This window comes from Zeus faber (genome assembly GCF_960531495.2).
Source record: "Zeus faber genome assembly, chromosome: 1".
NCBI classification, from domain to species: Eukaryota; Metazoa; Chordata; class Actinopteri; order Zeiformes; family Zeidae; genus Zeus; species Zeus faber.
This window is the reverse complement of record NC_137193.1, coordinates 20891344-20905975: the sequence shown is the minus strand read 5'-3', so window position 1 is coordinate 20905975 and position 14632 is coordinate 20891344. Positions and strand designations below refer to the sequence as shown.

Below are 14632 nucleotides of genomic sequence, written 5' to 3'. Positions count from 1 at the left end.
TTGTGGTGCGGGGCGGGTTAATTGCTAAGTTCCTTTGTGTTTTATTTCGTGGTAATTTAATGCACGGTGTCCAGCGGGAATTAAAGAAAGGGAACAAAGAGCTGGAAACTTTGGCTCCTGACGTATTGTAACATTGTAGCCTGATTTGGAAAGACTACAACCAGGAATGTGTACTCATCTGTAATAATGTGTACTACTTGAAATACTGTGTACTACTGTGTTCTACTCTGTACTACTGTGAAACACTGTGTACTATTGTGTACTACCCTGCACTACTGTGTGCTACTATGTACTACTCTGTACTACTGTGTAGTACTGTGTACTACTGTGTAGTACTCTTCAGGATTCAAGAGGTTTATTCCTCACATACATATACATACTTTCATACATATATGCAGTGAAATGTAATAGCTCTGTACTACTGTGTACTACTGTGAAATACTATAAAATACTTTGTACTATTGTGTACTACTGTGTACTACTGTGTATTACTGTGAACTACAGTATACTACTGTACTATTGTGTACAACCCTGTAATACTGTGTACTACTGAACTACTGTGTACTACTGTGTATAACTGTGAGCTACTGTGTACTAGTGTACTACTGTGTACTACTGTGTACCACTGCATTCTACTGCAAAATAATGTGTACTATAATTGATCTACATTTGGAGCATATATTAGTGAAACTAACAGTAACTAACTGAAACGAACAAACTTAACCGTTGCAATTTTACCCGTTATAAGAACGTTGGCGCGAATTGATTGGTTTCAGAAGCGGTGCGCTTTGTGACATCATCATCCGAAGTTACTGTATATCAGTCCAAGCTTCGTTTCTCGGAAGTCATTCGCATCCAGCCACTTGCACCCTGTGGACTGCATAGTGGTTGCCACACGTAGACCGGTGATACTCAAGCCGCGGCTCATTAGTTGCGGCTCTTTAAAGTGTTATTTCCAATTAAATCAAAAAATTCTAAAAGAGTATTTCAATACATTTTGTCTGACTGCAGTATTCAGCTTTGAGAGAGAACGCGTCTATAGAGATCTGTATCCTCGTAATGATGATCGTGCTGATCAGTAAGGTCATATGCTGATCACATGATTACCACTGGCAATTTTATTATTAATTATTCATATTTAATTATATTATTGCCTTACATAAGTAATAACCTGGAGCTGTAACTTATCACCGGATCAACCGCTCCACGCGAGACCACCGTGTTCAAAGCCTCCATCGACTTCCACGCTACAAGCACCACGACCGCCTCCCTGAAATCGATAAGTAGAAAAAACAACTTTTGTATCAATCCACAGTTTTTATTTAAGTTATTTCATTTAATTAAAATGCGATACTCCAGAGAACACGACATCTATAGACATGTGCAGTAGAGTCCGTTCATCGCTTTCTCTACATAACTTCCGGTTTGCCCTCTCCTGTAATCCATGTGAATGCTCTGTTATTGTGGGAGAAGATCCTTCTGGTAGTGGGAAAACGATCTTAGTAAGAAATAATAATAATATGGTAATGGTAATAATAATAAATTGCAATTATTGCATACATCATGCTTTTCATTCCTTAATAACATATTACTTGTAGCCTTATTTTAAAATGCATAGTGGTTTATATGAAGGAAAAGGATGTTTCAGAAATTTGGCTCTTGCAAAAACGTATTTTGTTAACGTGGCTCCTGAGCTGGGAAAAGTTACCACTTTTAGAGTACCACTGGCATAGACAGACAACCCGAGCCCATGTTGCGTTAAATGGAAACTCTGAAAACTGTAACTCATGCTCTGTTTCACAAAACCCTGAAAAACTATAATCGGCCACAGAAGGCATTTTCGCACCGCGGGGAGTTCTAAGAACCTCGTACGGTGATTGGTCCAGACGTAAGTCCACGTTGATTGGTCAAACACATGAGCCAATGACGCAACGGTTACTTACGTACTGAAATATGTTTAAACGTTGACAGTAACCGACAAAATTAAGATGCTTCATTTAAAGTGAACGTGTCTTTACCACTATTTATTTCCAAAACATAAAATCTACGTAAAAAAAATACAGCATCCCACCGCCTAACCTGGACGTGGACCCAGCGGATTCGGCGCGACCCTCGATCACAACAGATCTTCCTCAGTGTGATGGAACCTGGGAAAACTGTAATACATACCTAACATAACTAAACTGGGCCCAGCGTATCGCTGAGAAAATGACCGCTGGCCAGTTTTTCAATGGCCATAAATTCGACAATTATTACAAATTCATGGTACCGGGTCACATTTACGGAACAGATGTAATGCAAATGTGTAATGTAAATGATAGAATCTCTTCAATAATGATATACCAGTAGCACCAGTAGCTCCTTGTCACAGGAAGTAATGGACCGTCCACTTTTGGCCACCCCGCTCACAGCAGCTGATAAAGTCACCAATACACAAAGTGCCTCAATGCGATCATAGTGGACCACCAATATGAAAGGTTTTAACCAGAAGCTAAATAAGCAGATCTTACTGTTGTTGTGACCTTAATAAGGGATTCGCTACGACGAGGACGGGAAAGGAATCATTGAAACAAGCAGGTGAAGCTCCTTACCAGCTGTAAAATAAGCAGCAACCTCCTCCAACGCGTGAAAAGGTCAGATGATTGGCTGATTGGCCGACCAGATCACATTGATTTTCACCCCCTTTTTTTCCTCAAGGTTCAAACGCGGCCAAATGTCAGTGAATCAAACCCCTCTCATCAGCTGCGGTTGAATGATCATAATGGGGGTTTTGCTGAAAAGTCATTGGCTTCCTGTGTATTAATCCCTCGTTGTTCCGTGTTTTTGTCTGCACAGACCACCCTACAGGGCAGCTTTTGCCCCGACAAGAAAGTCGAGGATGGAAACCCCTCCGAACGCCACGCCCCAGCCCTTCAGACAGGCGGTGAGACGATGCAGCTTCTCATAGCCGACGGCAAAATTCCTGCATTTCTGTCTCGAATAACTTTCATTTTCCCTTTTTGTATTCCCTTCTCTCCGCTTTCCCCTTTCTAGAGTTTCCTCAATCGCAGGCTGAAGGGCTCCATTAAGAGGGCGAAGAGCCAGCCCAAACTGGACCGAACCAGCAGCTTCCGCCAAATGATCTTACCTCGTTTTCGTAGTGCCGACCAGGAGAGGTGAGGGACCGCATTGCACCCGTTTTTCACTCAAATAGTAATTGTTTGCTTTATTCAGATGCGTCTCCAGTCCCAGCGCCGAGGACGATTGCTTGTGTGGTTATTAATAATGGTGTGTATGTGTGTCGTCAGCGTAAGCGCTCTTCAACTTCCACAAAATACAGCGGCTTGAATTTCAATTTAAAGATATTTTTTAGCGTGAATAAATTGACACAGGGGACAGGATGTAACCATCTATACATTCAATATCTCATTTCGGAGTTGATCACAACATGAGCTTGTGTCACGTGTGTGTCAAGAACTTGCATGTGACCTTCTAAAAGAATTATCCAAACCCAACTAACGCTTCACTTGTTATTTAGATGAGATTTCAAATGACTGAGCCCATACGGATGCAGTAATGGTCTTGTGTGTGTGCTGAGGATTTGTTATTCTGATGAGACAAATTAAAAACTGAGGCAGACTCGCTGTTAGAAATCGCACACGACCCACTCACATTTTAAGCAATGTAGTCTAAATGAGTTGCAGGGTGGGGAAGGCCGATTAAACAAAAAACAATCTATTTTTAATGTACACCGTGGGGCTAGAAAGTTTGTGAACCCTTTGGGGTCTTTGAATTTTTGCATAAATAAGTTCTAAAATGACCTAAAATGTGATCAGATCTTCTTCTTCACAAAAATGGATCACTGTACAATATTGCTCAATAAATAAATGAAAAAGTATTATGTTTTTATGTGTTATTTCTTTAAATGGGTTCTCTTTATATATTTCATTACTTTTAAATCGCATTTGTGGTCAAGTTTATGCAGAAATTCGAGATATTCTCAAGTGTTCACAAACCTTCTAGCACCACTATATACTATATATAGAATTATTTATTTATTTGATATTTGATGTATAGTTATTTATTATATGTAGTAGTTTATTTGATTTCACTTTTTTAAACCTCACATTGAAATGGCATGTACCACGTTTGAGTGGTTATTTTCTTGCGAGACCAGTCTGTCAACCTCCCCTCCTCCCTCGTCCCGCCAGGACTCGGCTCATGCAGAGCTTCAAGGAGTCCCACTCCCATGAGTCCCTGCTCTCCCCCAGCAGCGCCGCCGAGGCCCTGGACCTCGTTCTGGACGAGGACGCCATCATCAAACCCGTCCATTCCAGCATTTTGGGACAGGAGTACTGCTTTGAGGTGTGTACTTTCTCACAGCGATACTGATGACTCTGCTCTCCTCCTTTTTATAATTCCACATTTCTTTTTCTCTGTCCCTCGATTTTGCGAATATCACGGACAACAAATGAAATTGACACGGAATGCAGGTCTTATGGGAAATTTTGGGGTATTCTGGGCATTCCTCGCCCTTTGTCATATTTATGTTTTCACAATTTTGTTTGTTTTTGATATTTACTGGGTAGCTTTGACCAGTCCATGCTATTATTAATCTTCTCATAGTGAATAATGGGAGTAATAATATAATTCTCAGTCTAACTTTCTTTTCCTGGATTTATTATTTTATTTTATTTTGTAAAATCATAATTTTATTTCATCACGGTCTAATTATTGTAATTGTTATTGTAATTCGATATTTTTGTGGATCAGGAAGTGCAGCTGCTGCGTGGGTAGTAGCGAATCGAGAACCTTATAAATATAAATAAATATAAGCCAAACTAAAATGAAGCATGCATGAAAAAAATTCTTGATTTAGATTCATTATAAAAGTCTTGATAATAAGTCATAATAATATTCTATATGAATACTACACATAGTACCACATCATTCTATAAGTGGAGATACATGCATAGATTAAATAATAATAATAATAGTGCAGTTATGCCATGTCCAACTTTCCAATGCATTGCATGTTATTCTGATGTCACATCTCACTGATTTGATCTCATATACAGTAACATCTGTGTTGTACTGTATTCGGCCAAAGTGAGTTGTGTAAAAGGTAGATTGTAAATGGCAAATCAACATATTTTCAATATTGTAAAGAATATCATAAAGAGTTATTGTCTATTGTCTATCTATAGTTTTTGTCTCTCTTTCCCAGATTCAGAATCGAAAGACAATACCAATTTCGTCTCTGTGTGTCCAGTACACAGATAGCACGGGTGGCATGCTGACTGTGTTAGCTCAATGCAAGGCTGCAGGTGGGATCGACTAGTGTAGCTCCTGTGAAATGAACATAATACGCCTTCCAGCATCTGAAAAGCTGAGTTATTTAAGCTATACTTCTGTGACAAGAATGAAATTGGTTGGGCCTGAATCTGTGTAAAGGACGAATAGGGAATTTCCCCTAAAAACTGAAAGCGACTGGAAAATGACCTTCTTAGTTAGTATTTATCAACAGTGCTTGATCAGCAGAGCCATCAAGCAGCATTAACACCAGTTTTACTGGTGTTAAATTTAGTAATATAATTTAGTGATATAACTTGAGCGTTTCCTCAAAGCGGGGCCAGCCGCTGGCATAAACTTTGGGGAGCTGCACCATCAGTGTGGTGGGGGCCACACAATCATAATTAAGTGAACTAAGCATCCGCTGCCCGTCGCCGTTTTATTTCACATCTCTTTATTCTCCTCCGTTTCCTAATTGAATGAAACAAAAATAAAGACTGAACAAAAGTGCGTCCTGTGCGCCCCCTTCCCACCTCCCACAGGCTGGCCCTGCCTGAAAGCTTCACACAAAAAACAACATAATCAAACACAGAAGTGCATCGTAAAGTGTAGATGAGCGTGAAAGACTATAAAGAGGAGCCTGGATCCCTGAAAGCGAAGGCAAAACAGCGGCTTGCTGTCAGGCGGTGGAGTCCAGCTCCGGCGGAAGCAAACCCTCCCGTGCGACAGAAGGACGCCGGCTCGCTGCAGCCGACTCCGCCGTGTTTTTTCGGATGCCCTTCGGGAAAGCTCGGCTCACCTTGCGAAACGCACGCGTTGCTTCTCTGAATGTTTTTTCCCGCGTCCGCAGGTCACCACCAATTCAGGGACCAAATGCTTCGCCTGCCGATCGGCCTCAGAAAGGGACAAATGGATTGAAAATCTGCAGCGAGCGGTCAAACCCAACAAGGTAGAAATATATATATATTTTTAAGTTGATTATATTTGAAGTGTTTACGTTTTTAATGTTAATAAATGTCAGTTGGGCTGATACTTGTGTAACTGAGGTCATTTAATAATGACTCTAAATGAACTTAATAAGTTTTAAGGAAATACGTCGTGCAGCCAAAAATACTAATATTTAGTGAATATACTGCACCCTCCAATCATGACCTCTTTTAGGACTCAAAGGGATCAAAGTCATTGATTTTGCGATCTCTTTTCCTCAGGATAACAGCAGGCGGGTGGACAACGTGCTGAAGCTATGGATCATCGAGGCACGGGACCTGCCCACGAAGAAGCGCTACTACTGCGAGCTGTGTCTGGACGACATGCTCTACGCCCGCACCACCAGCAAGCCCCGCACGGACACCGTCTTCTGGGGCGAGCACTTCGAGTTCAACAACCTGCCGACCATCCGAAGCCTGCGGCTGCACCTGTACAAGGAGACGGACAAGAAGAGACGCAAGGTGACGGGGTTTAGGAAGTCAGTCATCCAAAAATAACCTCTGGTGTTCGGAATTCTGGCTTGAACGACGCCATAGTCGGCCAAAATTTTTAATTTGTAGCTTTGAAGTCAGTTTTATACTGATTAGTATTACATTCCGCTTATATAGACTTTTTCCTCTACTTTTTTTTCCACCTTTTTCGACCTTTCACATTGTTTGGCGTGTTTTTCCCTGTTTTGAATCAGTTGAATTGGAATTCTCTCCCTCTCTCTCCCCCAGTTTTTCCTGTCCCTCTTCATTACACATAAAGGCAAAACTCGAAAAAACAAAGGCTTGAGGCAGCACTGTTAAAATGATGTCCAATCATCCATCTTGAAGCCGACTTTCCGATTCCTCTTACGGAGGCCTGAAGCTGTCTCCTGAATCTGATCAAAAATATGAAGGTTATTCACCGGCTGTTTGTCTTTTATCACCGTTAGGAAAAGAGCACGTACCTCGGCCTGGTCAGCATCCCCATCTCCAGCATCACGGGCAGGCAGTTTGTGGAGCAGTGGTACCCGGTGATACAGTCCAGCGTTCTGGCCAAGAGCGGAGGGGTGGGAAGCGGCAAAGTGATCAACGCCTCGCTGCGGGTCAAGTCCCGCTACCAGACCATGAGCATCCTGCCCATGGAGCTGTACAAGGAGTTTGCAGAGTACATCACCAACAACTACCGCACGCTGTGCGCCGTGCTGGAGCCGCTGCTCAGCGTCAAGAGCAAAGAGGAGGTGGCCTTCGCCCTGGTGCACATCCTGCAGAGCACTGGGAAGACTAAGGTACAGTAATACAGTTCACAGCTTTGATATTATACCTATAATATACCTACCCTGCTACTGAGCATACCAGCTGTTTTTATTTTATTTTATTTAATTTTTTTTTCACAAAAATATTGTTTATTTTTATTATTTTTAACGATTATTGAATACTGAAAATAATAGTTGGATCCTAGTTTAGTCTTATTAGTCTTTTTGTCACATTTTAGTCTTAGAGTGTACATTTTAAGTAATTTTCCCCTGGGATTATTAAAGAATTTCTGATTCTGATTCTGATTCTGATTCTGATTCTGATTAACTGTCTTCCTCTTTAATTTTTATGTAGACTATAATGTTTTTGTTGCAGTTTACAATACAAGAATATATATCGGATGGATAAAAGTAACAGAAAATATTCGGTGTCCAATGAAGTTTTAAAATTGGATCAAATTGACTTAACCCATCATGCCTTCTGTTCTGTCTCTTCCCTTTGAAAAAATGAACTTATGTATAAAAGGTAGAAATTGCCATTTCTATTTTTATGTCTTTAAAAGAGCGCCCCCTATTTCATCGGATCTCTATATTTCTCTTTATATATCTCTACATTTTTTTCTGATTGAAGTCATTTCATCATATTCACTGATTTGCATCCAGCCAATCAGATCAAAGCATTTCATCAGAACGCTAGCGTTACAGGAACTTTTTCAACTTTGTACCTGTCAATCAAAGGACAACTCGTGAATAATAATGCGGGGAAGCCAATGTTACTGATTGGTTTGTAAAGCCTTGTTTATGTCTTCTCAGGAATTCCTGTCTGACATGGCCATGTGTGAAGTGGATCGGTTCATGGACAGAGAGCATTTGATTTTTCGGGAGAACACCCTCGCCACCAAGGCGGTGGAGGAGTACCTCAAACTGATCGGTCACCGATACCTCAAGGAAGCTATAGGTAAAAAGTACATAGTGGTACCACCATATGTCTATAATGACTTGGAAATGCATTTGCAGTAAGGGAAATTTCTGAGGCGGAAGGCGTCCTCAACCCACTGGGTTTTGTCCCTTTGAAACCTGTAGCTGACCAGCTGACACCTGAGCATGTTTCTGTTTCCCTCTTGCTCATAAGCACTTTGCATTCAGGGAAGGTCTTTGCTCTGTCATACATAATTAAGGTCAACTACACAAGTATTATCGCTCTCTTCTTTTTTTTAAACCAAGCTATTCAAAGGCTTTTGTAAACGCCAGACTTAGTTGTGTTTCATCTCCTGTCTTCGGGGAATTAAGGCTTCACAGTTTGGTTTGAAAGAGAAAAAAAAAAAAGAAGAAATGATGATGATGATGATGATGATGATGAAATGATGATGATGATGATGAAATGATGAGTGCCATCGTGTCCCGTTGGCCCGCTGGCAGATTGACCCACATAAAAGGTTACAACCTCTGTTATTCTGTGGATAAACCAGTGAAGTCACACACCGGGGGACGACACGTCCAGATGGTGGGCGATGGTTTCTTAAAGCTATCGACTGACTGAACCCAGCGGGCTGGAATTATGTCATTATTTAATGACATTATTTAATTATTATGTATAGGTTTTGCCCAATTGAATTTATATCCCAATTTATATGTCCACCAAATGTGATGATTAACAGATGGATTGAGTTTACTACAATATCACTGTACTTGTCCATGTTTGAATAATATGATTATCTGACTATGTAGTTATATTATGTAATTATATAAGCATTATCTTTCCTGTTTTGACTTTGAAGTTATTGCATTTTTTACCAGAACTTCTCTGAAAAACATGAGATGTTTTAACTGGCAAGATAAAAACATAGTATATTAATCTAAAATTGAAAGGCCCTTTTTTTCCAGATATTTAGTCAATTTTAGTAAAATTATTTAGTAAATAAACATCAAGTCAGGTCAAGTTTATTTATATAGCCCTTAATCACAGTACGGTCTCAAATGGCTTCACAGGCCCACATTTCAAATAGATATAAATAGCATCCTGTAGTCTTTTATGCATGTACAGTATATAGATACTAAATATCAGAGGGCCAAGTGCAGAACCCTGAGGGATACTACAAGTGACATTGCAATACTCAGGTCACATTGCTGTGAAATACACAGTATCACCATTTTCAAATATGGTAATGTTAGTAAAATTTTGTAGAGTTGTCTCATGTCTCTTGATACTTGGCCATATTAATTTACTGTTTATATCGTGCTGTCTTGAATCTTATCAAAATATTGCATTTCACAGCCTTGACATAATGCACTATCAACATATGAGTACGTATCTTATTGCACTAACATACCAAAAAGATATTTATTCAGAAGATAACACAACTTTTATTCTGTTTCCTTAAAGCCATATTGCACGTGTATCTGGTTGCATTTAGAAACTGGTGCTCAGGCACATAAATTCGAAGTTGCTCCAATGTCTGCTTTGATTGTTTCTAGCCTCTCATGCAAGTCGCTTTGGACAAAAGCATCTGCTAAATAAATAAATGTAGATGTAATGTAATGTCCTGCATTAATCCCTTCACCTGTTCAATGTTAAAGCCAAACTTCTGATTCTTCTGTGCACATAAGCATTCAGATTCAAAATGTACTCAAGCATGGCTATAACTGTGTGTTGATAGAAACTCTTCAGGTGACATCTTATACAGTTTAATAGACATACTTTCCTGTTCGTCCCTCCCAGGCGACTTCATCCGAGCCTTGTATGAGTCTGAGGAGAACTGCGAGGTGGACCCCATGCGCGTCCCCCCATCGGTGCTCGCCGACCACCAAGCAAACCTGCGAATGTGTTGTGAGCTGGCACTCTGCAAGATCATTAACTCACTTTGGTCAGTAGTCACTAAGTCCCGTTTTAAAAATTTGTTTCTCCTGTGAAAGAATATTTAAACCAAGATGTATTATTAGGGGTCCACCACTATTGTTATTGTTCAGATTTTTATTATTATTATTCTTCTTGGCATTTTTCTGGCTAAAAGTGTCTGGAACACGACAACCCCTGGACCCACGGAGGGGTACAGCGGGACGGTTGAGGTCTCGTTTGGACCGGGAAGCCTCAGACATCTCGTGGCTCAAATTTCGTCTATATGGATCTACAGTCAGAGCAGGAATTAGTGAAAAACCGATGCAATCTGACCGGAAGGAGCCGAACGTTTGTGCATCGCCGATACGCCAAGGTTCTAAAACTTCCGGTTGGGTGGTGGAGAGAGATGAGTTTGTTGAGTAGGATGCTTTCTGACATCATCAGCTCATGCATTATATACAGTATGTGCAGGTTGGGGCTCCGGACGCCCATTTGCATCGTGCGTGCTGTGTGGTGTAGACTCCATCACTCTGTAGTTGTTACAAACTGCGTGTGTGTTGGTGTCTGTGTATCGTCTTACCTGTTTGACGTTGGCAGGGCTTTTCGTTTGATATTTCTCTTTTCTTATTTCTATTCTCTTTTGCTCTTTTTGTAAATAAAGGCATTCTGTTGGCATCTAACCAGTGTTGGGTGCAGCGTTGTGTCCTTTCTTGCTTTGCGGGTTTCAAGGAAGTCGTAATATACAAACTGCAGGAGTCCATGAAGCGTTTCATGTTCTCGAAACGCATCGTCCGTCACTGAGAGCTCTATTTCCACAGACGGTGTGTTATAACAATGAGAAGTTCTGGTTTACAGGCAAACATAGTCAGTTGTTTTAAAGACAGGAGGGTTGCTGTGTAGACTGCATAGCGGTTGCTCCGTGAGACGAGCAACCAGGAGAAGACAGACCGGGTGGAGCCGATGTGGCGTTCATGTAAACTTGAAAAGTCGTGCTGCGTTTCAGAGAACCCAGGAACTAGACCCAGTGTATTGCTGCCTGCAGCTTTCTTCATTATTATTATTATTATTATTATTATTATTATTATTATTATTATTATTATTATTATTATTAGTAGTAGTAGTAGTAGTAGTATTATGATTATGATTATATTATTAATAATAATAATAATAATAATAATAATAATAATAATAATAATAATAATAATAATAATCATCATCATCATAATAATCATAATAATAATAATAATAGTGGTAGTAGTAGCAGTAGTTATAGTAGTAGTAGTAGTATGTAAACGTTATTATCAATATTATTATTTTTATTATGATATACAGTAGAATATGATATCTTTCATATTATATTGTTGTATTAGACTATATTATATTTTATATTGGTATTTTACATTCCTTTCTGTCTATCTGTCTGTCCTTCTGTCTGTCTGTCTGTCCTATTCTTTATGCAGCATATTTCCTCGGGAGTTAAAGGAGGTGTTTGCATCGTGGAGAGCCCGGTGCGCTGAGCGTGGGAGGGAGGATCTCGCCGACAGCCTCATCAGCTCCTCGCTCTTCCTGCGCTTCATGTGCCCCGCCATCATGTCCCCGTCCCTGTTCAACCTGACCCAGGAGTACCCCGCCGAACGCACCTCCCGAACTCTCACGCTCATCGCCAAGGTGATGCAGAACCTGGCCAGCTTCTCCAAGTGAGTCCAGAGTCCCGGTTAATTCACTAGTTCATAGCAAGGTATTATTTCTATCTCTATTTCCACAAGTGGGTAAAAAGGGTCTTTAAACGAAGCCTTATTTATTAGAATATTTGGTTTTGGGTTATATTAATTTATTAGGATTTCGGAGTTTCTGACAAATAAAAACTGGGGTGAATGAAGTATGTTTGGAATAATTTTTTTCTCACTTTTAAATACATTTTTATCAAGATTATTTTGTGTTTGTGTTCTCTATAATCAAATCATAGTATGATTATAACTCGATGCACTACTTTTAAAATAGAAAAAATCTTTCTTTTGGGTCAAATCTGAGTTAAATTACAAATGTATATAATGTGATTAATCGCGAGACATTATTTAATTGTTTGACAATCCTACATATACTGTATATAATACAAGTAATGAATCTGTCAGAATACTTCACATTATAGGGCAATAAACAAAACATTTTTCTTGGACCGCAAGTGTACCAACTTTAAATCCTTGAGATGAATGTATGCAACATATTCTGTCCTTCCTAATGTGCAGATTCGGGCCCAAGGAGGAATGCATGTATTTCATGAATGAGTTCCTGGAGATGGAGTGGGGCTCCATGCAGCAGTTCCTTTATGAGATTTCCAACATGGAGACGGGAGGAAATGCTGGAGGGTTTGAAGGCTACATTGACCTGGGCCGCGAGCTGTCCATGCTGCACAGCTTGCTGTGGGAGGTCATGGGTCAACTTAGCAAGGTAACTGAAGTCGAAAACCCCGTTGAAATGTGAGAAATAAGTTGAAAAAGAAAAAATGATTTCAAGAAAAAACAACAACAATGAAGTAATACTTTAGAATCAGAACCTGTTTATTTTGGCAAGTACATTTTTATATACAAGGATATATTTGTCGTGGTAGTGATTGGTGCATTGTCGTACAAACAGCTTAATTGTGTGAAAAAAAACAGCAAAATATGCAAATTATAGACAATGAGACAAAATGCGATGCTTATTGCTCTTATTGCTTCTTGAAATACAAGTTTGTCAAATTGTTTGGGGGCAAACCATGAATACATTTTTAAGCTTCATTTATTTCCACATTATTTATACAATTTGATGATAAATATAGAAGTGGAAAATGCACTCAAATATTTAACCAAAACACTGCGCACGAACAAAAAGCAAACACTTATCTCGTAAATGTATTTCTTTCAAACAAAAAATGTATTGCCCTTCCTCAAAGTGCATTTTGAATAGGAATGAGAAAAAGCATCAATCAATCAGTCAATCCGTGTTCATGGAAAATAGTCTGTAAAGACGCATACTGTACGTGCATAGCAAGCTTTCTTTCCCTGACTTCCTGTCTCTTTGAGCCCTCCTCAGGATGCGATCTTAAAGCTTGGCCCTCTCCCCCGGCTGCTAAACGACATCAGCGTGGCTCTGAGGAACCCCCAGCTCCACATGCCAGCCAACCACCAGCCCGACGCCCAGAAGGACCGGCTCTTCTCTCGGCCGTCCTTCAACCGGGGCATGTCCTCCGACTTCCAGAACCTGATGATGCGCGACCTAAACAGGTGCCTTCTTGTTCTGGGAGGTTAATAGATGTTCCTTCCTGTCATCGTTAAAGTGGTAATCTGTGAGATTATTTTGTAAAAAAAAAAAATTCAGTATATGCTGTTTTCATTGTTGGTGGTTTGGTCCACCTTTCAAAGATCGGGCACGCACAGCAAGTGAAAGAAAGCTGAACAACTTCAAAATGATTTGACCGTCTTAAAGGAAAGACCGTAAAGGGAAGTGTAAACCTGGATGCTGAAAAAAAGTTTCTGCCAAAAAAAACCTTTTCATTAGATGTTTTAAATCATCTCCAGTATATAATAGGGTTAAAAGAGATAAATTGCGAGATATCAGCTTCATCCGCATTCTATATGTATGTATACTGTATATCAATGCCTTCTATGTAGTTGTCGCTTGCCTTGTCACAAGAATTTCACTGTTCAGAATGACCCTGTGTTATACTGTGCATCTGATAAATAAAAGACTTTGACTTTGGTATGTTAGAAAAAGTTTGGACCATCTACGAAATCCCAATACCTACCATACACTTTAAATGGCCCACGTAACGCTGACTTCCACTACTTGCTTGAAAATGAAATCATAATGATAAAAAAGCTAATGTTCCCATTTATTTATTTATCCCAGTACAAGGCTTTGTAAAACAACCTCCATTCGTAACCAACTCTTCCTTCCTCTCCGCTCTGCAGTTCTATAGACATCTCCCGCTTGCCTTCCCCTACTACCGGGGTGTCGGCAGTGGAGGCGCTCTCCTCCCACCTCAACATGAGGCGTCACGCCGAGCGAGACCTCCGCTCGTCCAGGGAGGTGTTCTACGTCACGCGGCCGCCACTGGCCAGGTCCAGTCCCGCCTACTGCACCAGCAGCTCCGACATCACCGAGCCCGACCCCAAGGTATGCATCCCAAAGTGTTCTCAGTGTTGATGTGTTAGGTGTTGCATATGTGCGGAGGTTTGTTTTTATTTATTTGCTACGATCCCCATTAGCCGTGCCCTGAAGCACAGGTAGTCTTCCTGGGGTCCACATTTAAAAACACGTAACATACGTTAAACATT

The 14632-nt window shown here is 40.3% G+C and overlaps 1 protein-coding gene across 1 annotated transcript in view; it reads left to right on the top strand.

Moving 5' to 3' along the window:
* Positions 1-2878: 2878 nt before the first annotated feature.
* The window catches only part of LOC307241053 (ras/Rap GTPase-activating protein SynGAP-like), a gene marked incomplete at both ends in the record, with an annotated part of 33667 nt that continues 21913 nt past the window's right edge, over positions 2879-14632 (top strand). The window contains 12 exons of the mRNA XM_080015018.1: positions 2879-2923; positions 3034-3155; positions 4191-4344; positions 6122-6220; positions 6480-6719; positions 7178-7513; positions 8294-8438; positions 10200-10344; positions 11777-12013; positions 12563-12764; positions 13389-13579; positions 14267-14471. Of these exons, the coding sequence (XP_079871144.1) occupies positions 2879-2923; positions 3034-3155; positions 4191-4344; positions 6122-6220; positions 6480-6719; positions 7178-7513; positions 8294-8438; positions 10200-10344; positions 11777-12013; positions 12563-12764; positions 13389-13579; positions 14267-14471 (2121 nt within the window). The remainder of the gene's footprint in view (positions 2924-3033; positions 3156-4190; positions 4345-6121; positions 6221-6479; positions 6720-7177; positions 7514-8293; positions 8439-10199; positions 10345-11776; positions 12014-12562; positions 12765-13388; positions 13580-14266; positions 14472-14632) is intronic.